At 37.5% G+C, this 25,426-nt stretch overlaps 1 protein-coding gene across 1 annotated transcript in view; it reads left to right on the top strand.

The window, feature by feature from the left end:
- FAM171B (family with sequence similarity 171 member B) overlaps positions 1-25,426 on the top strand; it is a 37,291-nt gene that overhangs the window by 4,677 nt on the left and 7,188 nt on the right. The window contains exons 2-5 of the mRNA XM_061457923.1: positions 19,609-19,842; positions 20,547-20,639; positions 20,927-21,085; positions 22,876-23,043. Of these exons, the coding sequence (XP_061313907.1) occupies positions 19,609-19,842; positions 20,547-20,639; positions 20,927-21,085; positions 22,876-23,043 (654 nt within the window). The remainder of the gene's footprint in view (positions 1-19,608; positions 19,843-20,546; positions 20,640-20,926; positions 21,086-22,875; positions 23,044-25,426) is intronic.

The raw sequence follows: 25,426 nt of genomic DNA, 5'->3' as shown, positions 1-25,426 counted from the left end.
AGAAGTAAGGGCTGTCTAACTAGGGGCTTCTGAGCAGCACTGGGGTTAATTGCTTTATACAGCTGGCAACACAACCTTCATATCCAATAGGTATTGGAATATAACCTGGTCAGGGAAAAGATCTATTTTTAGGTTGTCAAAGCTAATGGGTTAAATTGTAGTAATTTTTTTCTATTTGGACATGGAAGAGATGGATTGCAGTCTTTAAAGTAAAACTTCTGATTTGATACATCAGATGTAAACTTTTGTTAGGAATCGATGTTGTTTCTTATATGAAGAACCTTAATTAAATTTTGCAAACCTGGCTTTTGATATGGTAAAAAATAATTCTTTAATTATGAAATAGAACTCCAAAAGCGTTACATGTGCACCCCAGCAAAAAGGTTTAATGCGACTATCTCCAGCTGTGGGAATAAGCTCAGAGAATGTCCTTTGATTTGCTGTTCAGTTTTCTCAGCATTCTCAGCCTATGGGATTTGTGAGAATGGTTTCTCAGTTAGGTGAGAAAGTAGAGAAAGAATGTAAGACTTAGACTAGTCCTGATTTATTGGAGGTGATGTTCTTAAGTGACTTAGCTTTCTGTGCTGATCTAAGGCTTAATAGTACATTGGAGTATCAGGATAGGCATTAGGACACTGGTGATAAAGCATCTGAAGTTTGATACAGAAGTGAATAATGAAAACAAAATAGTCACAGATAATTTCATTTATTAGTCCACATGTTCCATGATTTAGGTCACTCAGTTGCTAACACAAGAAAAAAAGGAGTTTGGGGTTTTCCATGGTAGATCACAAATGAAAAAACACATACTTTTTTATTTTTGAGAAAGAGAATCAATATAAACAAAAAGGCACTGAGAAATTCTGAAGAGGTAGGCAACTCTTCTGTGTTCAAAGCTTCGTGGGAGCTTGTAATATACAGCATCATGCTCTGTACTTCAGAAAACTTGATTTCAATAAACTTAATAGTAGCTTTCATTAGAAAAAAATGAGAGAGACAAAGGCAGAAATGTGATTTAGCTTTCACAGAAATGGGACACAGTTATGCAGTGTGAAGTGGCAGGAAATAAGAGTAATCAGTAATGAGAGGAAGCTACCTAATGCAAGGTGGTATTTTTTTGCAGTTTTTATTTGTTTTGTCAGTTTCATTACTTCTTGTCAGTCTGTTGGCAGAATATCATCAAAAGCCAGTTGATATGTAAAAACATTCACAGAGTTGCTGTCAGGCTAAGAAAAAGGCCGTTTCAGAATTTGGAATGCAACTGCTGTCTGGGCTCCTGGGGATCTGTAGCATGCTTTCTCTGTGAACTAGCTCAGTAGGTGAAATCTTTGAAGACGGAGGCAAAGATCTGAGAGGAAAGCTTACTTGAAATAAACCCAATTTTTGTCAAACTTAGAAAAATAGGGCAGGTTACTTTGTTGTCTTGAAAGTTGCATATTTCTATATTATACTCTTTTGTAATGAATGGGGCTTTGAGGCACAATGTGAGCAGATGAGTCCTCTTTATTAGTCTTGGTACTTCATCGAATTCCTAATTCATAGATTTGCAATCTGGTGTGCTGTAGGAGCACCCAGATCCCACGACCCAGAATCTCCATTGCATCATAGGGGTTAGTGTACTCTTGAATAATGCTTCTGTGTTCAGTAGAATGAAACTACCAGATACAGCTCCTTCTACCTATCTTGCCAGAGGTGGTTCAGCACACCTCATGTGTGCTCCTAAACTGTCATTTTTCCATGCAAGTCTACAAGAAGTTGCATTCAGCAGGCTGAAAAGCAGGTATTGTATTTCTAGCTTTGTGTTTTTCTGGCACTAGTTGTAGAGAAAGCATGAAGTTTGAAAGCAATTTTCATGCTAGCACATGATGAGGGGAGGATGTGAGTATGCACAGCTTTACAAGCAGCAATATGAAAGCGTATTTGATGAAACACCCTGTGCTAGGGAACTTAAGGTTAGGAAGCTCAAGAGAATGAATTAAACTTCAGGAGTGCCCTCTTTCCATTTGTCTAGCTTGTAGGGGATATGTCACTCAAGCTCTTATTTTCAGTTGGAATAGGCACTCCAGATCCATCCAGCAGAACAGCTGGGTCCCTGTGAAAGGGCAGGTCTTCCAAACCATGGCTGATGCTGTAGCATAGACAGAACATATGCTCGTACAGTCCCATCACATCTGTTCACATACGCTGAAGAGACATTCTGTACAGAGAGTAACCTCTGGTGAATGTATTGCTCTTATTCTGGGAGGGACATAGATCAGAAAGGGATAATGCTTAGATCTCCCATATGAGAGAGCACACATGTACTGTAGTGTGAGTAGGTTCTTGTCACTAGGAGATAAACATCAACAGGCATGGTCCAGTTTGTGTGGAGGACACTCCAAAAGCACTGGTTACCTTAAACATGGCTTCTTAGGCAGAACACAAAACTATCATACGGCACCAGCAGTTTTGTCAAGTAAAACACTATTGCATGCTGTGAGTTTTGTGAGCAATTATCAGCTCTCTGTAGATGACGTGAAGAAAAATCTCCTTCTCCTGTTGGACCAGCAGCCATAACCTTCCAAATAATTCTGCTTGCCCTCTGATTGTAAACATATTATGCATTCTTGTAAACAGAATACTGACAGGTCTGCAGTTTAAGGTACATAGAATTGTTGAGGTGGAAAAAACTTTAAGATCATAGAGTTCAAACATTAACCTAACATTGCCAAGTCCACCACTAAACCATGTCCCTTAAATGCCTCATCTACACAACTTTTAAATACGTCCAGGGATGGTGCTTCCACCGGTTCTCTGCGTAGCCTTTTCTAGTGCTTGACAATCCTTTTGGTGAAGGAATTTTTCCTAATATCAAGTCTAAACCTCCCCTGGCACAACTTGAGGCCATTTTGTCTTGTCGCATTGCTTGCTGGGAGAAGAAACAAACACCTGTCTCACTACAACCTCCTTTCAGGTAGTAAGGAACTTTTTTATTATCTTTTACAGCAATAGCCAGATTAAGTTATAGTTGGGCTTTGGTGTTTTTAGTTTTCTCCCTGAAGAACCTCCCGACACCATCCCTCAAACACTGGTGTGTTGCTCCCAGGCTTATCACCAGGCTTGCTTGGTTTTCATAGAATCAGAATAGTTAGGGTTAGAAAGGACCTTAAGATCGTCTTGTTCCAGCCCCCTGCCATGGGCAGGGACACCTTGCATTAGACGATGTTGCTCAGTCTCATTTAAAGCTCTTTTAAGGAGCCCTGCAATTGAGGGGAGAAGAATACAGGTAGCATGGGAACTTGACAGGATTCATGCTTCCACCTGATGAGCTTTGGGGTAAAGCATGCACAGACAAAAGGATCTTTGCACAGGAGTTGTTGGGGCAGCATATGTGTGCTCCTGTCTGATGTAGCTTCTGGGATTATCCTGTGTGACCTGCTGGCATTGACAGGGCTGGGGAATGATGTTCTTTCCTGTCTCATTTGCCTTATTTTCTTCCCCCTTGAATTCTTGTCCTTCTTCCTCGAAGCTGTGATTATGCTTCATTGTGTGTGTTCAAAAACAGTCTCCACTGATTGAAAGACCTAAATCAGACTTCAAGTTCTTATCCTTTACAAATTGGAAATGAGACAGTTGAAGGAAATGGATTGAGGTCAGTTTGTACTGCTGGACTTTCCACATTACCCTTCTTGCTTCAGCATTCTGCATTTACTGTTGATGGTACCTAAGATAGTGCAGTTCTACCAGTGAAAGAGGCAAGAGGTGGCATGTCATTGAGATTACATGGAAATAAATTGTTACTTTTGGTGGGTTAGAGAGAGGGGGGGGGAAAAAGATCTTATCCCTCTACCTTCTGATGTTCCTTGTATAATTTTGAAAAATTTGGTAGTTTTGGTGTGGATCTTATGTGAACTGCTGGTAGCTATAGCAGGTTAACCTGCAAATAGCTGTGGGAGGGAGGGGGGGTTTTGTGCTGAATATGATGCAGTGGTTACAGGTATGAGTGCAAAGCACATACTGAGCCATGTCATGAAGGACATGAGGTCATGAAGCAGCAAAATACAGAGATTCTGGGAACTGCTTCAATATGTGTCCAGCATACTCTCTTGGAAGTGCGTTATTGACATGACCACTGCACCCCAAAAGCACTCCAAGGTCTGTAGAGTGTTGTTCGATTAATGAGTTCTTTAGCCTGTACAACTGTTTGCCTGAGTGCCTTTACTGAACACAATTCCGTTATAGCCATCAGTGACCCATTATGAGGCATTTTATTTTTGGAGGAAAAAGGTGAATTAGGGGTGAGGTTTTGGTTTTTTTTTTTTTTTGGTTTTTTTTTTTTTTAGTTTTTAGGTGGTCTTTGTTTGCTTCTCCTGAAATGTTTTCTTTTGGTTTACATCCTTTTGTGTCTTTATTTCTTGTTAATCTTTTACCTATATTCAACAATTGATCTTTCCCACTAGAGCATCCATGTAGTTTTCAGGTTTCATGTTGCAGGTTACTTCAGTTGCAGGTGTGACTGATCCTTTCATTAGTCAAACTGATTTTACTTTCAGAATTATCAGTATTTCTGTTTTCATTGACTGCAAATGTTACCAAGTAAGGCCATGCAAGATAAAGTATATCTTTTCATCCCATTTCAGTAATAGAATATAGAATTTACATCAGGTTGTGAGCCCCAAATTGGTAGGATGCTGTACTCCTGCTAAAATATCGAGCCAGATTTGCTAAGTGTAATAAAATTAGCATCTGAAATGCAGTCAAGTGAAGATGATGTTTATCCTGTATGGATTTTTCTTTCAGTGTTTTCTGTGATTTTAAAGTAACTGTGAGCATCTGGAATTGTGGAGATTATTTAGGCTGGAGGGGATATAAGGAGTGCTCTATGCTTTAAGCATGGTTGACACTGAATTCACACGTGGGATTTGTTTCATGTCAGGCCATGAAAGCTTCCAAGAATGGAGAATCTCTCTGGACAGCTGTAGCTCAGTAGCACTCAGCTGCTTGCTCATCCTCCCCCTTCCCACCTCCAGATGGTATGGGGAGGAGAATTGGAAGAATGTAAACCCTACAGGTTGAGATTAAGACAGTTTAATAACTAAAGTATAGTATAATACTACTACCAATAATAATGATAAGGGAAATAACAAGGGGAGAAAATGTAAAACTAAAAGAGGAAAGGCAAAAAAAACAGTAAACCCTAAGTGATGCACAGTACAGTTGCTCACTACCTGCTGGGACCCAGCCAAACCAAAGCAGCGATTGGTCCCTTCTGGGTAACTCCCCGCAGTTTATATACTGGGCATGATGTGTGGTGGTATGGAATACCCCTTTGAGTAGTTAGGGTCAGGTGTCCTGTCTGTGCTCCCTCCTGACTTCTTGTGTCCCTTCTAATGGCAGAGCACGAGAAAATTAAAGACCTTGACCAAGGTATGCAGTACTGAGCAACAACTGAAACATTGATGTGTTATCAGCATTATTCCCAGACTAAAGCCAAAACACAGTACTGTACCAGCTACTAGAAAGAAAATTAACTGAATCCCAGTGAAAACCAGGATAGCAACCTGTTCCAATGATTGTTTACCCTGAGAAAGAAAAAAAATCTTCTCATGTCCGGTCAGATCCCTGCAATTTTTGACTGTTGCCTTTTGTTATCCTGCTACGCGTCTTGACAGAGAACTTGGCTCTGTCTTCTGGCTAAATTCATGGGTATTAGAAGGCTGTTGTTTAGGTCCCCTGAAGTCTTTCCTTTGTGAGGTTTAACAAGGCTGACTTCTTCTGTGGGTCCGAAATTGAATGCAGTTCCAGATGTAGTTAAGCAAGTGCTAAATAGAAGGGGTTACTTGTCTTGCTCTATTTGTTGTGCTTCTTTTGGTACCTCTGCAGTGTGCTGTTTGCCTTCATCTCTTCTGAGGTGCACTCCTGGCATGTTTAGCTTTTTGCTCACCAGGACTCCCTTGAGTTTTCAGCAGATCTACTACACTGTCGCTCAGTCTCCTGCAGGTATTGCTGGAAGGGGTCAGATGCATCATTTTGTATTTGTCCCTGTTGAATTTCACAAGGTTCTTGTTGGCTCGTATCTCTGCATATTGATTGCATCCTCAGCTCATTATCATCCACAGACATTTTGTCCCCTCCTCAAATGACTGACTTTGTGCTTGTATGTGACTAGTCTGTCAGCTGCTACTGTTTCTCTTGAAACATCTGCATTTCATTTTGGGTGGACTGTTCTCCTCTAATGCATGTAAATTAGAAGAAAGTGGAATTATATTCTCTGCTGCAGATAAGGGGTTGTTTTATATATACGATGTATGCATTTGGCTCAGCCTGTTGAAATCAATACTAGTGCGTAGCATGGACTTTCGGTTCTGAAATTTGGGAAGAAACCAAATTATTTATTATGACTTATTAATAATAACCTTTATGGGAAAGCTTTTCAAATGAAACTGGAACATTCTCATGCAAGTTATTTTCTATGAGATAGCAAATCTGGTTGATAATTTGTCTGTGCTAATGTAAGCTGGAGTAGGAAGAAGTTCAATGATGTCAAAATATTTCAAAGTATAGGCTACTTTGCTGGAATGAATAAGGAGATGCTTGACCCCTCCAACTATTATAGACACTAGTGGAATTATAAAACACTTTTTCAGGTCATTGTGGATAATAGTTTTCCTTTGTTTTGAAGACTTTCATTAAGTGACTGAACAGGAGAAATTGGTAGTTTTATGTTGCGTAAATGCAGGACATCAGTAGAGCATGTGTTTGGAACAATAGAAGCTATTAATAATATAAATTATGCCTTGTGATAAATATCACAGGAGCTTGTTTCGTTGCCTGTGAGAACAAGAGAGAAAACTTGCTCTCATTGGGCTGAAGGAAAGATTTTCTTTGGATTACGGACCATGGATGTTGAGAAAATCCTCTAATTAAATTGACAGGGATAGAGACCTAGCAAAACATTTGTGTGCATAGTTTTGGTGCAGAGTGGGGCAAGAGAATCTATCATTCCCCTCTCTTTTTTAAAACTTTGTTTATGGCATCTGTGAAATTTTACTTAGTTAAAATTAGTAGGGCTCTACAGTGATTTTAATCATCATTTTTCTGAAAACTAATGTCATTTATTGTTAGTTTGTGATTTTTGATTGTTCACCTCATGAAACTCAATAAAAAATTATGTATGAAAGAGATACTAGGTTGTAGGTTGCTCTTGTTTTGTTGCTGCAGTATGTATTTCCTAACTAGTGCATTAAAAAATCCCCATCCCACATGTACAGGACTACAGTTAGGACATGCTGACCTGCAACCTTTCAACTGTATTTTCTCCATGTTTGTTTTTACACACTGGCATTCTTCCAAGGGTTTAGAGGGCCTTTTTGCATAAGTGAAAAGATAAACACTGCAAATATCTTTAATCAGTGGTATTGATACAGAGGGTTGACCATTGTACAGGGGGGTAGTACAGGGGGGTTGTACGGGGGATTGTACAAGGGGGTTAGAGGAATTTTTTTAAACAAAAGGACTATCTGTTGTAAATGCCTGCTAAGCAGAACAGAGACCTCCGGTCCTGTTAATAAGCGGACACCTGAATCTACTGATAAAGGGGAGAAGCAGAGGATTTACGGCTGGGACACTGATCAAACTCTACTGATAAAGGGGAGAAGTAGAGGATTTACGGCTGGGACACTGACCAAACTCTAAGGCCACACGTAAAGACTAAAAAAGGTGAAAAGTGCAAGAAGAGGAAGACATTTACTTCATCTTGAAGACCCCTACCCAGAGGAGGAAGACTCATTTACTTCATCTTGAGACCCCTGCCCATGACCAGAGGGGGCACTGCGCAGGCGCAGAGGACCTTCTGGCTCATTATAATACGAAGCGGGGATAGGACATGAATATGTATAGGCGTATTGTGCAACCTTATGAATATGTATAACTTTAGAGAATAAATGTAGAGGGAAACAACACTGAGGTATGCATGATTTTGAGGAATTATCCCCGTGTGTCTCAGTGCTGAATAAAAAGCATACCTACTTTACAACTTTAACGAGTTGTGGAGTCAATCCGCGCATCAGTATGAGATTTTGCAGCTTTTGGGGGAGAGTATTTTCAGCATAGTGATGAGCATGTTACTGAATAATGTGACTGAATGCAGCAGTAGTTTTCCTTTGTTAATGGTGAGTAACATGCACTGACATTTGAGTTACTAGTTTGTAGGTTGTATTATGCCACTGTGGGGTTATACAGGCAAATCTGTCTTAAGGTTAAAATCTTCAGGTCATTGAATGTCATACTTGAAGAGGGTACTGCTTTGTTTTCCTGTGGGTTTTTTTTGTCCACTCTGCCAAATTAAGGGGATGTTTGAACTTGCAGAGATATTTTTCAGCTAATTCCACCACTAAGAATTACATGAGACAAATCCTGTACCGATCCCATTAGGTTAAAAAATAAATTTAAAAAAAAAAAAAATTTATGCTACAGGGTTACTGGAATGTTCTTCCGCTATCCAAATATAGTGACCATTAAAGGGTAAATTTGACAAATCATTAGAACTTCTCTGTAAGAAACAGAAGAAATTCCCTGTGAGAAATGGTCTCATTTGTCAAGGAGATGATGCTGAATGATTTTTTTTCATTTGTTTTCTGTTTACATAATGAAGTTTTGATTGTGAAGGTGGTAAGTGGGAAATGCATGTTGTTTGCTTATCCCCTAATAGGTCTTAAGGGTATATAATGCAGTGTATTTCAGGTAGCATATTTAAAGTAGAATATTATGCAGATACTAATATTTCCCTTCTCTATTTTTTCCTGGTATTCTGTAACGAAGTGTGAAATTTTAATACTCACTTTTTGATTCTCTCAGTACTGATGCAAGGTAGAATGCATCAGTCATTTAAAAAAATACAGGCAGTCATTAAAAGAAATAATGAAAGAGCAGCATTACAGGTTTATTATTAGACAGTGAGAAAGCTGAGATAACTTATAATGGCCTCTGAAATGCCTGAGCAAATGCCTGAGCAAAGGTGTTCTATTTTATAGGCTTCAGGAGCTCTGTTACTGATATATACTTGCTTATTTAAATCTCTTTCACTTGCAAATTCATCTTTAATTGATATGTGAGTTTTACTTATTTTTGGTCTTGTGCTATTAATATTTTATCTCTGATATGATTACAGAAGATGATATTTAAAATAAATAAATCCTAAATAAGCTGCAGATTGCGGCATTTAATTTTATCTGCTTCATATGTCCCTTGCCACAGGAAGGTGAATTTCTTAGCTTCCATTTTCCATGGTAACCAGAGTTTTGAGAACCAGGCTGGCTGATGCAACAAAATAGCAGGAAATAAAAAGGCAAAGTTGTTATGGTAATTGTAATAGTAGTTGTCAGAGCTTCACTAGCAGGTGTCAGTTCTGAATTTAGTTGAAATTTCTTATTATTTATGCCAATAGACACGTACAGCAAGATATGAAACACAGTTCTGTACTGAAAATTCTGGTTTGTTGTATCTTGTGAGTTCTCATGTTTTGCCTTGAGTGGTGAAACATTCCAATTTTAATATGTGAGTTGAACAAAGAAGGCATTTAATAGTGAAAAACCACCATGAAACTAGTTACCCAATGAGTACCTTACAGCAGTACATGATATGCACTTGAAAATACTCTAGTGGATGTTTTTTAGTGACATGTGTAGCACACAGCGATAAATAGATACGGGCAAAAAAGTCCCATCTAAATGTCATAGCTGATTTCATGTTCAAATTTCATAGCTCTTTCTTAGGTAGTCTGGAAAAGTGTTTGAAGGGTAGTGCTTGATTTCTGTCTATTTTATATGTCTTACTAGGTGCACTTGGAAGTGTTCAGGGGTATATTGCCATTGGATAAGTGAGTTGTTAAGCAGCTTTATGGATTAGCCTGGTGACATTCTTGCATAGTTCTTGGAAGCATGATCATTCCAGGAGGGTGTTTATTGATTGTGCAGTAGTAATCTTGAAGGGTACAGCCTATAATGATCTGTGTTATTTTGTTGATTTTGCAGATCATTAATTTCATCAGTATTTGGCTTGTGTCAGCATTTGTGGAATGAATACTATGCTTACTTACTTTTTTCTGCATCTGGTCTGAGATCTTGCTTTGGAAGTGTAACCAACTACAATGGTATTACTCAGCTGTAGAAGAGGGCTGTTATGTTTGTTGTTTTTATTTATTTACTTAAATAACTCATTAAATCAGTCCACTCCTGCATACAACAGATCTTAAAATAGAAAAAGCTGAAATGTTAATTTACCTGTGGTATAGTACAGATTTTGAAGGCTAAGGCTGCCCAGATAATAAAATGATTCAAATCCAATAATATAATCATAAGCAGTAAAAAATTTGCATGTTTGTGAAGTGTGGTAATTATTTTTTTTATACAGAGCCTTGGGTGACATGGTTTGGTGAGAGGCATCCCTTCCCACAGAAGGGGGGTTGGAGCTAGATTACCTTAAGGTCCTTTCCAACCCTAACAATTCTATGATTCTATGAACTGAAGGTAGTGCTGCAGTCTGTGTCTGTAAAAGTGTGTGACAGAGGTAGATAGCTTCAACATTAGGTAATGTTTATTTGAAAAATATTAGGAGTTTTTAAACTCTCACTTCTCTGAAGAATTAGCACCAAGCAAGTACATCCTACAAGCTGAATTTTGAAGCTGGCAATATTCAGTCCTGGTTAAATTTAACCTTTCTTTTAAGTTGCTTCTGAATTTGGAGGAATCAATTCAGGAACTTGTGGGGAATTCAGTTTATTGATTTACACTGACCTAATGACTGTTCACTAGTTTGGAAGTCATTACAGTGCCTAAGTACTGATGAGACATGCAGTAAACTAATATTTGAAGGCAGGATTTCTATTAAGAATATGTAATTTTGTTTACCTTCTCTTTAAAAACCAAACTTCCCTTTCCTTGTTTGCTTAACAGCTGTGTTTGTATATGCACAAACATAAGTACAAATATATACCCCTGATGGTATGTGTTGGTATAAAGGAAAATAATTATTTGTCCTGGGTTCAACAGCAGCAGTCATTTTTTCTCCTTCTTAGTAGCCGGTGCAGTGCTGTGTTTTCTTTCACCTGGGAGCAGCACTGATAACACCGATGTTTTTAGTTGTTGCTAAGTAATGTTTACTCTGGCCAAGGACTTTCTGAATCTCATGCCCTCCCAGGGAGGAGGGGAAGCCAGGAGGAAGCAGAGACACAGGACACCTGACCTGGGAGCAGTTACCTGGAAGGGCTAAATTGCTGATTGGGTCAGGTTGGGTATTGGTTGGCAGGTGGTGAGCAGTTCTATTCTCTTCCCTTGTTGTGTCCCTTATCATTATTATTGTTGGTGGTAGCAGTAGTGATTTGTGTTATACCTTAGTTACTGGACTGTTCCTATCTCAGCCCATGGGAGTTACATTCTTTTGATTCTCCTCCCCATCCCTCCTGGAGTGGGGGGCGGAAGCTGGGAGAGTGAGCAAGCGGCTGCCTGTTCTGGGTTGCCAGCTGGGTTTAAACTACGACGTTATTCTAAGTGAAACAAAATTGTTGTAAGTAAATAAATTCAATAAACAACTTTTTTCTTTCTTCTTGTGTGTGTGTAAAAGCAGTAAAATTTCAGTGTTAAATCTATGTAAAGAAATGGTGCTAAGTCTATAAATTTTTTTGCTGAGAAGTAACCTACAATGTTTGACTGAGAAATACAGTCTATTTCTAAGGTAGTGTGATTTTTTTAATTTGTTTCTCTTTGCTGCTAAAATCCCTTTCAGAAAGGAAGGAGGCCTTCTTCTTATTTGTAAAGTATATAATGCTTTTAACAGTACTTTAGCAGGTGGTCATCTTCTTCATACTGCAGTTTTATTATAATGTGAAACTGGGTTTTTGGTCTGTTTTGAACTAAATGAATAATTAGTTTTGACCAAGTAATTTACTTAGAATCATGAAGTTTGCTCTGGATCAGGTGCTGATTTGCCACAGGCAATCCCCTGTAGTAGTTCAGTCTGATAGATTTGAAGTCTCCTTTTAAAGTGTACATCCTGATGGGTTTGTTTCAGTGCTTTTAATTTAATGTAAAGCATTTGCTTTTAATTTAATGTAAAGCATTTCTCACTCTCGTCGTAGTTTATGAAGCTTCTAGAAAAACCTGATCTTTTAGACAAATATTGATCCTTCTTCATGATCAGCGATCTCACAGGCTAAAATATTACAGGGAATCGTCATCAAGGATTACTCCGGGATGGGGTAAATGCTGGGAGGAGGGAGACTGGGCAGAGCTCCACCAAGAAAAGAGGGTATGGGAAAACAGGAACTGGGAAAGAGTTTTCAGAAAGTAGTGAATGAGCAGAAAGCAATGGGAGCAAGGATGACATGTTTTTATTTTAGCTTACCCAAGATTGTTGAGTTTACATGTTTCCTACATTGCTGTTTTGTTCAGCTCTTAAAAGCAAACATATCCAGTTGTTTCAAGAGATGCAGCCTGGCCTTGATTTGGAACCGAGAAATCAGAATGGTATCTGAAATGTTTTGTGAGGTCCTGATTTTGGTTTTCATAGTAGGTGGGAAAAAGGGCCACCTGAAGACTGCAGTATGTGCTGGAATAATGCATGTATCAACATGAATGAACTTCTAATAAATAATTTCCATTGTTTTCTTAACAATATACGGATGCTTAAGGATTCTGACACACTTGTGTCTGACCATACACTAGTCTGTGTGTCCTTATCACAGCACATGCTACTGAAGAAAGTTTCTCTATATCTGAAATAATGCTTTATTTGAAGTAAATGTAAGATAAAATGTTTGAAAAGCTCTCGGAATTCCCCAGGAAAAGCTCACTAGCATTGCCTGATGGGTAACAAATCTCCCACTTAAGTAATAGAGTGTGCAATTTTTTCTAATTTCTAATCTGTTACAGTTTCTCTTGGATATATGAGTCAAGTGCTTGCTGGAGACATCTAGATTTGACTAGATTGGGTTAAACCGTCTCCTGTAAGATGACTGTAACAGCCTTTCTCTGTGTAAAAGGCGCTCCTTGTTCCCCTCAGGATCTAGCCTCAGCTGCTGCATAATGAGGATTCTGCTGTTGTCTTCTGTGGAAATTGTTTGACTAGAAACAGAGCAATGGGAATACTGTGGTGTCCTAGTTTCCCTGACCCTGTTTTGCTGCCTTGTGCCTGGAAGTCAGGGATGTATTCTGCACCACTACAGAAATTTTTGCCAAAGCTTTTCTTTTAAATATACATCTTAATGTTCAGTTATGCATTAAAATATTTTAAGGGAGTGCTAAGGTGCCCAACTGTACTGTGTAGATTGTGGTGGTTTTACCTCCACAGGATCCAAATGGAACCATATTGATTAGTTCTGGGCTCCAATTTACCTAATAGTTATTTTTTTCTCAGTATCTATGCATTGCCTAGAAGCAGTTCTCTGTAAGGCTCAACAGTTGAACACTATGGAACACCACCCCTGACATACAGCAGGAAAAAGTCAGTATCTGCTTTCTCCAAAGTGCATTTCAAGGGGCAATCCATATTCGCTTTAGAATTAATCGTGCTGCCATTTTGCTTAATGAGGGCAAGTTTTGCTGTTGCTGGGTCTGTCCTTACGGACCTGTGTTCTTTACTAGTCACTTCATGGTTTTAGTTAGTTACATGACTGTTTGCTAACTAGATGAAAGTTGTAACTCCCAGAGTGATTCTCCAAGGGGGTAATACAATTTTTCACCTTGCACTATGTGCAGGAATGAAGCTGTTAGCTAGCTGTTAGCTGTGTTCTCTTTTCAGCCAGGCAGAAAGATTGTATTTCTTATCTTATGTTTATGCTGTTCTTGCCAAAAATATAACCACCTCTTCTTCAGAGAAATAGATTTTTACACCTGGGTTAAGTAGTTTGCTGAATTTCCTCTGACCTTTTGTGAATTATGTGAGGTTCTTTGCTTCTCTTTTCACTTACAGTATGTTGAAAATAAAATGTATAGATTGTACTCTTTAAGTAGTTAATAAAGGTCAAATTGCACAGGAAGAAACATTTGCAGTGTGAATTTTATTATTTTAGTAGTATTCCTGTGTCATTTTGGGGAGGAAAAAATATTTTCTGCATTTATTTTATGTTATTTTTTTAAATCAGAGGAGCAGCATATAAGTATCTTTCTAAAGAATTGCATTAGTTTTTAAATGAGACCTTCTGTTACCAATTTTGAATATATAGAATTATTTGTGTAGAGCTAGAAATGTCTTTATACATGTACATGCCCATTGTATGTAGGGTCTGTAAATGACTTCATGGAATAAGACAGCATTAAAGAACACTAATAGCTAGCCGATGCATTAGGATGTAGGGGTAATTGAGATTTACAGATTATTTGATAGCTGTGAGAAGCATAATTGAAAACTGATCAGAGAACTTATCCTAGTATCTGCCAATAACTGTCAGAATATAGCCATAAAACAGTCACTGGTGTTTAGGGGTCACTTATAATGTCATTTTAATGCACTATGCAAGGCAGAAAAATCTGTACTGTGTCAATGCATTGTACCTTAATAAAGACTAAAAGGCAACCACAGGCTGATGGTGCACTGTGGTGAGGAGGGCTTACTTCAGCACTAAATCATCCCTGTGTCAGTTGCTGGCACAGCTCATCTTTGTGTGTGTGGATTTTTAATGAGCTTTAAAGGTACAATAGGCTTTTACTTTTTATAGATATGCTTTTGTAGTTTGTTACTGGCATTACTGTAGATTTAAGCAAATTTTAAGAAGTAGCGATTGTTTTTTTGGGGCGCGAGGATTGCTTTTATATGACCTTTTTAAACTAAGGACAGATGTGTGTTGACTGTGTAGATTATGTATTTCATTGATCCCCTCCCCCTGCAATGTTGCTATGCATTGCACTACTGCATGTGTAGTAAAACCTGATATTCTTAGAATATGTGGTTTCTTTAAAGTTCAGTGCACCTTTCATGTCCCTAATTAAGCCGAAAAATATGGTGTTCTGTGAATGTAAAAGATGGAAAAATGATTTTTCAATCAGCTAAGACCAAGCAAATTTCACAGCAGACATTTCATTTGTCTGTTCAGCTGGGAGCATAATACAGTGTGGGCAGTTCCCATAAAACACATGTAAGCATGTGCCTTTTCTGGCATTGGTGAGAAAAATCTCTGAAGGAAAGGTCTAATCAATTATTTAATTGCAGTTACTGTTCCCTTCACCCCATAATTGCTTAATGGGGTACCTGTCAGTGTCTTTGAGAAGAGTAGCTGCCTGCTTCAAGGTGTAGAACCTCATTTGCTATAGGACCTTGGTGATAAATAGGAAAAGGGGCTTCTACCTGGGCTGCAGAATGTGTAGGAATACTTTGTAAAATGCGAACTCACTCCTCTAAATGAGATAACAAGGTTTTATTGAGGGACAAAGTCAGTAAAGCAAAAGCAACAGCTCTGGGCGCATGACCATAGCCAGAGGCACACTGATTAGTATTTGTTACAGGTTTATATACTTTCACTATTGCATTAGTCATATACATATTCATAATTCCTTCATATAGGCGGGGAATCATAAGTCTCCTCCTCTTGGCATCTGCGCATTGCTCTCCGGTGATTGTGGGCAGGGGTCTTGAGGATGAAGTAAGCAGTCTTCATCACCAGTGTACTTTTCACCTTTGGCACAGTTGGATGCCCCAGTAATCACACAACTAGCTGAAACCAGACATATCTGTAATTCTAGCAAAAATTTACTATCAACTAGCAATTAGCAACTAGCAATAACTAGCAAAGATTTAGAACATTGTGACCTTCCTGCAAAATTTATTGCAGGATGGGCAGACAAGCAGTATCCCAAGCTAGCAGATGTTTGGGAGGCTCTGTCTCTAAATTAACTGATAATGAGAAGGATGGTGTGAAATAACTCATTCATGTTTAGTGGGGCCACTAAATCCTGTTATCTCAGCACAGACTTACAACACAAACATTGTTCTTTAAAGCTAAAGGTACTTTAGAAGACTAGCGTAAAACAATTTACCCATGTTTAGTGGGGCCACTAAATTCCACAGACAACACAAACATTGTTCTCTTTCTACAACCTAAGTTAAGCTAAAAAGTACTTCAACTCTATGTTTTCCAGGCCCTAGCTTTTCTTAAATCAACTCCCCCCCCCCCCCCCTTTTACCTTTACATATTCTTTTGCTATGTGACTCCTTTTTGCTCAAGAGTTCTCGCCATTTTCAACTTTTTGTCTAATCTGTGTCCTTAGCGAGCTTTGTTTCTGTTATTGTGGACTCATACAGTTATATCTACATAGCCACATGTATGATTTGGGAAAGCCAATACATTTATGTGTTTATCACGCTTCCCAGGCATTGCCCTGTGTATGTGTGTTCACTGCTGTATCTCACAGTTAATTATATGTGAATTTGGAATATATTGATGCTTATCTGCATGTAAAGAATTAAGAATAAATTACATAGGGGCATTGTAAAGAGGTTTTTTTTTGGTGGGGTTTTGTTTTTTGTTTTTTTGGTACTGTTGCATTTTGTACCTGGCTTGCGGTTCCAAACAGTTCTTTGACTTAATTTTATGATACAATTGTTAGGGCAATGATGTGAAGCCAAATTCCAAGCACTAGATATTGTTGCTTGAAGAAATGAAGTGTCATTTTCCTGGCTGTGACATTTCTGAAGTGGCTGAATGTGGTAGAAGTGTCCCTTTGTCTAAGTAACTGCTGCATTTGTATGAAGATTTATTGGCAAATGTTTTAATGTCATAGAAGCTGGCATTTCCAGTGGTCTTGCCAAGGGACAAATCTCCCTTTCTCTGAGGCAGTACAAATCAAATCAGATAAGACTGAGTTCTTTCTTATAATTGTAAAAGTTCTGCCAAATCTGTTTAATATTGAGATACCCACTTGCATTTGGCAAGTGTTGGTGTCCAGAAAAAAACACATTATATTTATCAACTTTTGTTAAAGTTAACCAACAGTTCATTTTTGCATCTGAAATGATTTTCAGTACGTTTTATTTCTATTAAAAAATCCTACTGCAGTCAACATCATATTGGAGACTACAAGTGCCCTTAAGGACTTGTACATTAAGATACTTAGAAAAAAAAAGAAAAGCAGGACTTTCTCTGCAAATTAGATGTCATGAGTGTTAATATGACATTGTTAATAACTCGATGACATTAAATATCCCTGATGAATTTGCAATTAAATTCATGTGAGTCATGTGAGGGAATTTATTTGAGGAGGGAGTTGGTCAAGGGATATAAAGTTCGGCAAGGTATGGATCAGTCAAACGTGCTGGACCATGGCTACACACACAGGCTAAGCTCTCAGGACCTTGTGATTGTTCTGCTTTTAACTAGGCTGTCACAGCTGGCCTGCTGTAGGATGCTCTGGTACACTGTTGTTTTATATAAATCAACAATGAAACGTGGCTGTGGGGGAGGAAAATTGTTGTTACTGTTGGATTGTGGCTTTTTTAACTGGGATTTTTTTACATATTGTTATTCCACTAGCATTTGGATTCAGAGGCATAATATTGTGTGTGCTCATGTCTTCTGCACTATTACTGTTAAGGAATGAAAAGATATTTAATTTTTTTTTTAATTAGGTTTTAATTTATATAATATAATTACATTAATAAATTTAAATTGCACTAAAAATTCAAGTGCCTGGTTGGCAGAGTATATTATGGGTGATATTATGAAATGTAAATTATTTGCTCGTATATTTACTTGCAGGGAGGGAGCAACTCCCAGCTGATTGGCATACCTCCTCTTATCAGGAAGACTTGTGTTAACACAAAAGGCCAGAAGCAATGAGAGCTGGGCTCAGGTCTCCTGTAATCTTTGTCATATTGTTAGCTAGTGTGAAGTGAGCATTTTTCACTTGAGTAGCTGCTACATACATATGACAGTAATATGCAAGTAATTACTCTTTCAGGGCTTGCAGCTGTAGGACTGTGTCCTACATTGGAGACTTTTGTCTTGGCAACCTTCTCCCTGGGATTTCAGTCTGCATTTACAACTGTGCTTCTGCATCTTCTCAACACTATTTCAGGCAGCTTTGAAGAACGCTGTGGGAATTTCTGATCCCATAGCAGAGAGGAGGAATGCAGATGACATTGTTCCAAGATTATTGTGCATTTTCTGTTTAATTCCATCAGATATGTTTGAGTACCGCTGGGATCTTTTTTGGTTTTTTGAAAGTATATATGAATTTGCACAAGGAGATGTAGACTTTTTTTTTTTGTAACACTGTAGAGAATCAAATGAGCACTTCTGATAAGTTTTTGCTGTGTATGCGGTAAACAGTAACAAATTGAGGCCAGTGTATCTTTTCTCATGTACAGCTCATTTTTTGCTTGAATATATGGCATCCTTTATAATAGATCTAAAGAAATACTCAGAGAGGCTGTACTTGCATGTCTTCACTATATACTGGGTTGTTGTTTTTTTTTTATTTGTTCTCTGCCTCTTAAGGCCTTTCCATTTAAATCAAGGTCAATGATAGAAATCTCTTGGTGTAATGTCAATGTCAATTATAGAGGAGTTAATTAAATTGGATTATGGTTTTAGGTAGACAAATATCAAATAAACTTAGCCTAACATTTGACCTAAATAGAAATGCATGTTCATTATTAATGTACTTGAAAAATCCAGGTATGAAGTAGTGCAGTGGTGTTGAATAGTAGTATGTCTGTAACTGAAATACTGGAAAATTGATGTTGTTTGAAGCATTTTAACAGTGGTTTGTGATACTTTTATGTTGTGATAATAACTTAGTTTCACACTGGATATAACATGGTATTCTGTCTGTTTTAATGCACCTGCTGTCTATGACAGTTTATTTGCAACTGTTGAGCATTTTGAGACTGTTGTTCAAGCCGAATTATTGTTTTCAACATACTGCTCAGTCATTGTGATTATGATCTTTGTAAGACACTCTAGGTACCCTAAAGGAATGTCAGATCCTCTAATTAGCAGTAGACAAATACTACTTGGAAGGTGCAGTACAGAACAGTGAAAACTAGGCCAGAACTGTAAATCTGTTGGGAGGTGATTAAAACAAAGTGTCTGGATGCATTTGTTTACTTTTTACACATGTAATAATAAATGTGCCATCCTACAGTACATAGACATGAGGCACCTCTGTAGAATTCAAGGTGCATCTTTAAATGTGTGACCCAAGCCAAGGTTTGCACTTGAATGAGAAGCCCATCTGTATTATCTGTGTAATAGTGCAGTGCACTTGCAAAGGCACATCAAATCTTATGTTGTCACAGATGCATTGTTCAAGCTTAAACAAAAAGGGGAAAAATTACTTTGTAAATTTGATTTGTTTGTGGTTGGTTTTTTTTAACTCAGGTATTATATTTTCTGAGCTTGGTAAACAATTTTTGGTATCTTTGTGTATCATCTTTTCCTTCTTCCTTTGAGCTTCCTTATTCTCTGGGGTATGTAATTGTGTGATTACCCCTTTTTTTTTGGCCACAACTTACCTTTGTTGAGAGAGAGAGAGACACTGTACAGTGAACTAATAGCCAAGGCATAAACTCTAGGATTTTTTTATAAATTTATTTTCCTTAGTTATGATGTGTTATGACCTCCTTTCTTTCTTTTAATAGGATCTGTTTTTATGCTGAAAGTTCAAGTAAATGACATAGGCAGTCATCAGTACCTGCGACAAGCAGTTGTAGAAGTGTTTGTTAACTACACAAAGACAAATTCTACTCTTACTGGAAGCAATGGAGCAGTATTAATAAAAGTTCCATACAAATTAGGAGTAAGCCTAACTATTGTATCATACAAGGATGGCTACATGTTAACACCTTTGCCTTGGAAGACTGGGAGAATGCCAAGTACGTAAGCGTCTTATAGTCCTATTATTAAACCCTATCTGTCAGTAATTAAATGTCTCTCTTTCTCAGCAGTCTGGGTAGTTACTGTCAACTGAAAATGACTGATGTCAGTCAAGGGAGATGGTGCCTGTCAAAGCAGATGTAAGGTCAAATGGTCTGTTAGACTAATCAAAATTCTCATTACTATAAAACAGAAAATAGCCCTTTTTAATTCTCAGTAGGTTATATTGTGGTAGTGTGAGTGTGTTCCAAGAAATTGTTTACCTAGACTCAAATGGTAATGTGTTTTGACAAAAGTCATACAGTCTTTAGTAATTCCTGGACTGCTGGTGCTTTGAGTCCTGAGTAGCGGGTGTCACCTTGTTGTTGCAGCTTCCTTTCAGCAGTGTTTCCTCATGAGTTTTCCTTTTAACTATTTCTTGTTCTTAAAAATTGTATGGTTTTTTGTTCTTTTTTTTTAAAGAAGTGGGATCTTAAGAATTCCAGGCACTTGTTTATCTAGAAGGCATAAGACAATAGCAAACACACAACAAAGGCCTTCCTGCCTAACCACTAAAATTCCTGCTCTGGACAGCAGGACTGATTTATTTATCTAGTCTTCATATATACTTTTTAACCATTCTATTCACTATTCCTTCAGAATCAGATATCTTGCAGGATTTTTTTCAGTTTCACAGTGTAACAGATATTATTACTTTCCACAGTATACTCTTCTGTGACGCTTTCATTATTCCCACAAAATCAAGCTAATATGTGGCTGTTTGAAGATACTGTCTTAATTACTGGAAAACTGTCTGGTAAGTTCAGGCTATGCAGACTATAATCTAAACACTTTGTGACAACCATCTGTACATATACAAAAAAAATTTAAGCATGTTCACATCTTCATGTAATGCTTATCTCAAAACCAGATTTTCAGTTAAGTGTGCATCTGTACGTGTGGCTGTGACAAGTGCTAGACATACACAGAGCATGGAGAAAATGGGTGAAAACAGGTTTTTATACTAAATGGATTTCTGAACAGTAATAAAATAAGTTTTTGTGTATTTTACCATTTCTGAGACAAAATTTCACTCTTTTATAGATGCCAAATCTCGACCAAGTGTTCAGTTTCCAAAATTTTTAATAAAGCTTCCAACAAATCGACATATTACGAATGTTACTGCCTATCTGACAGTGCCAGAGCAGTTTTTGAAAGTAGACAGCTTTGTCTATTCAACAGGAATTCTTCTAAGTAAATCAGGTATGTAAATATGTTGTTGAAGAATTTTTTTTTAAGGAAGAAATCTTCTAATTATAATGAATATGAGTGTTAACAGAAAAACGTATGCTTAAATAAAAAGGGCCTGAACTTGCTTCCATTGCATTAAAGCTTTGTTCTATAAATACGTCAGGTGAGTAATTAATGTCACTTTTTCTCTTACTCCATGCAGTATTACAACATAGCATATCTTACTAAACTGAAATACTCCTTCAGAATCTGCTTTTCACGTATATATATGTATGTATATAAGGTGTTTACTAAACATATGTATATAGATATATATACACACACTTATATACATATAAGGTGTTTAGTAAACACCTTAAAAATACAGTTATGGTCAGTGTGTAAACTAGATGAACCTAAAGAAGTAAGAGGAACTGCAGCAGTTGACTTCAGCTGTGGGGTTTTCTGCATCTTCACTAAAATGGCTGCCCCTAGGAGCTTTACACCTAGCATAAAAATTGTATGGAAGCTCATGTCTAGCTCATGGACAGTTAATCTGTATGAGCCTGTTTTAAATGAAGTAGTCACTGTGTATACAGAGTACAGCTGTAATAACCTTTTCTGTGCATTTGTTTCACTGGAGAAGCAGTAAGTAGTTTCATGCTTGTATGCAGTTGGATCTTTCAGTATTTGTCATTCTACAGATTTTTTTTTTAGTATTTGCATAAATACAGTCTCTGGTAGATAGTACTGTGTGCAGCTTCATCTTTCTTCTGTTCTTCTATTCCCAGTTGAACTGAAGCCATGAGGCTCTTAAATTCATAGCAGCACATAAGGAAGCCACTACATAACTTGTTTGAACTTGTCATGCTCATTTAATTTTAATCAAATTTTTTAAAAACTTTTCTTACTTTTATTTCACCTCTTTACATGTAAAGTATAAGAGAATAAACAGCATTTCTTCTCTTCAGGTTTTCCTTTTAATCTGTCATGTGTTCTAAATTATTCGTATACTCCTAAAGGAATAAGCTTGCTTTTAGGGCAGGTGGAAGCTAATTGATATCTGATGCACCAGGTTTTTTCTCACAGCCAGCTTCTTACAGCTTCCATCAATTTAACAGTGTTCTGGTACTTAATAATTCTATTTCGGCTTCTTTCATCATACTGTCATATGGTGCATTCTGAAGTATTTGCAAATTAGCGTTACGGAAAACAAAACAAACTTTCAGGCTTCATTGTAAAACTCTGTATATGCAACGTTTTCTTTGAGTGTTCTGACAAGCCTCATGATTAACTATTCAGTTAATTATAACTGCCAAGGTAGAAAGTTAATCCTTACAGGAAAGTTTTCAGAGGACTGGTCAACTAAGGAAAAATGCAGCATGTATTTGTATATGGCTTCAGTTTGATTCAGTGTTACATATATTGCAATTATACAAAAAATCTTTATCTGTATTTTATCATAGGATAGCTGTTTTGCAATCACCTTATCTGAGGGCTAAAAACCTTCTTCCCTCACACCCAAGCCAGATTTTGCCTCACTGTTGTTTCTGCAGTCATCATTAAACCTGTATGTCAAAAGTCTGTTTCACTTTTACAGATTTGGTATAGAAATGACTGGGGTTTATTTTAATCGCATTTTGAAAGTCCAGAATAGAAAAATGTTGATTTTTATTTCACTGAGTTGTGATATCTACTGTGTAGCTGGATGTGAATGGGGGGCTCACTTCTAGTTACAATTAGGATATACTCTTAATTATAAATATATATTTTTAAATACACTATGAATGGAGAATTATAGCCAAGCTATTTCTCACGTATAGGTTTCAAAAGCATGGAATTAACTCCTCTTGCTGCAATATGTGTAAATATTCGTTTAACTGGGAAAGAACTAAAAGTAAATGGTCCCATTCAGATTACACTTCCTCTTCCCACAAGTACTGTAAAATCAGGAGATGCTGTACCTGCATGGGCATTTGATATGAAAACTGGTAAGTGGACTAAGTTATTTGTTATTCTGCCTTTTGGCACATGTATATAGTTTTGGCCACATAACACTGTATGTCATGGAAGAGGGACTGCACTAATGTATGAGCTGGTGATAAATAGTTGCAAATTTTTTTAGATTGATTAGCTTGAATTGTTCAAATGAATTTCCCTGCTTTCATTAGTTCAAAAAGCTTTGGTAAAATTCATTAGCATTCCTATTGAACAAATTTTTAAATAAATGGATTTTTATTTTGATGGGAGGCTAAGGATTCAGGGGACATACATTTTAGGTGATGTTAAATTTTAAGCCAGGTAATTTTGTAAATGCCTTTTTAAAAGAAAATCAGACTTAAAGATTTGGATGTTTTTTTCCTGGAGTATAACTGTAAAGATCCTTTGACACTAAAACTGGAATAGATAATACTTCAGTTAACAAAAGCATTTCAGAAAATGAAATTAAGGCAAAATAAGAGTTATCAAAGGGAACAACATTGTTCTTAGAGTATATATTGAAAGAGAAGCCTGAAGATTAGACATTCTACACCTTTTGTCAGCCGTTCACGTCTAATTTTAGTCCATAGTAAGTAATGAGGTAGATACACTTATCCCGTTTAGATGTGCATACACACCTAATACAGGACGAGCGTACTGATAGTCTTACATTGTACCTTATAATTTCCATCACAGTTTGGCTTGAAACATGCAAGTGAGTGAAGAGGTAAGTGTTTTACTTCTTATTAAGTTAAACAGCTGTTATTCAACTGTTAGAAGTACAACAGGGGATGCCGACTCTAACAGGTGTTGTTTACATCTTCAAGAAACAAATCTATCATCTTAATGAAGAAGCAAAGAACATTGAATTATGTTAATAAAAATTACTAGGTTGTCTTTTGGGATGAGAGTGACTAGAGTAACTTTTGGAATAGATTAAATCTATCTATACACCTAGAAGACTTCAGAGGGGTGACTCAAGAAAGGATTTTAGTCTGACATGGTGAAATAGCACAAGGGGGTTTAATTTCTTGCTGCCACAGCCACTTTTGCCAGCTCCATTGTTCATCTGTACCTGTGCTGAGCTGTTTTATCTCACTAAATGGATAACTGGTGTTACTACACAGTGTTATTAAAACAAAAAGTTGACAGAGCAGCTCAGTGCAGGGTCAGGTTAGAGTATGAACCAGTGTAAGATGTGTATGTGGGTATTGAGGGACCTACTCAACAGGCCTATGTAGGCATGTTGGCCTTGGTACAGCAAAAGCAGGAGCGTGGCATGCTGATCCAATACAACTGAGACAGTTGTTTTTTAGCTGTCAGATGGTGTGTTCTCTGATAGAGGTGAATTGTTTATAGTGGGTGCTCATTGAGGTGTAGTGTTTGCATGGAGCGTTCATTGATGCTTGCTGATGAGAGGACTAGGAGGGCTGTGGACAAGGAGAGGGACTTTTGGGGCATAACTGACTTCTGCTTTTTCTTCTGTTTCCTCATCTCTTCTCTGCAGTGAAAATTTGGAACTGTATTTCTTGTTCTGGAGGTTTATTCTTAAATATGTTTCTTTGATGTTTACCTTTGATTTGAGATGTGCAAAACAACTTTTTTCTAAGATAACTTAGTAACAGCAAGGTATTTCTTAGTCAAGGTTCTGGTGACTGCAGACAGTTGAATTTTGCCTCATTAGTACCAGAAGTACTTTGTGGATTTTAATAGAATTAAAAAAAAAAAATGGCAAGCTTGCATTGCAACATTAAATTGAGAACAATATTGCGCTGCTTGGCAGTAAATGGTAGAGGATATGTGCTTACTCATAAAACACATCTTAGTGTTTTTCTTATTATGTACTATTTTCTATGCAGTATACTGTGGAAGAGATAATCTGCTGAAGACGACAGCAAAGATTATATAGCTTCTTGCACATTTGTTCAGTTAAGATAGAACTTCTGGAGACCTAAAATTTTTTATTGCCTTTTGTATGTGGTGGTTTGCGTAGGTTTTATATATGTCTGTAAGTAGCCTACCCTCAATACTTCTAAAACAATGGTTTTACAGTATGGCAGCATCTTGCCTTAGAGTTGAGAGGACAGAATTTGGGGACCTGTTGTTGCCGCCATATGAGAGTTAGGGATAGAAGACTTTTCTGGTTGGTTTTGCTCCTGAATCTGGAGAAGAGGATTTCCAGGTAACTGAGTAACCACCTCTTTGAGGGCTCTAGGTGGCTGCTGCTGTTTGCCTCTGCCAGCTGTCACAAATTATCAGAAGGCTGCAAGTTTTACTGCTGAATGATATTTTGTGTGTGTGTGTGTGTGTGCGTATGCACATGGCATGTGTCACTTCTCAGATTCCTCCTGTATGGTAGATTTTTCCTTTCACTTTGCTGAAAGAAAGATCTTG

Source organism: Pezoporus flaviventris, unplaced genomic scaffold (genome assembly GCF_033815535.1).
Source record: "Pezoporus flaviventris isolate CSIRO_AGI_PZ_B2104156 unplaced genomic scaffold, CSIRO_AGI_Pfla_v1 ptg000001l, whole genome shotgun sequence".
Lineage (NCBI taxonomy): Eukaryota > Metazoa > Chordata > Aves > Psittaciformes > Psittacidae > Pezoporus > Pezoporus flaviventris.
Note: the sequence above shows the minus strand (reverse complement) of the source record. Positions and strands in the feature narration are given on the sequence as shown.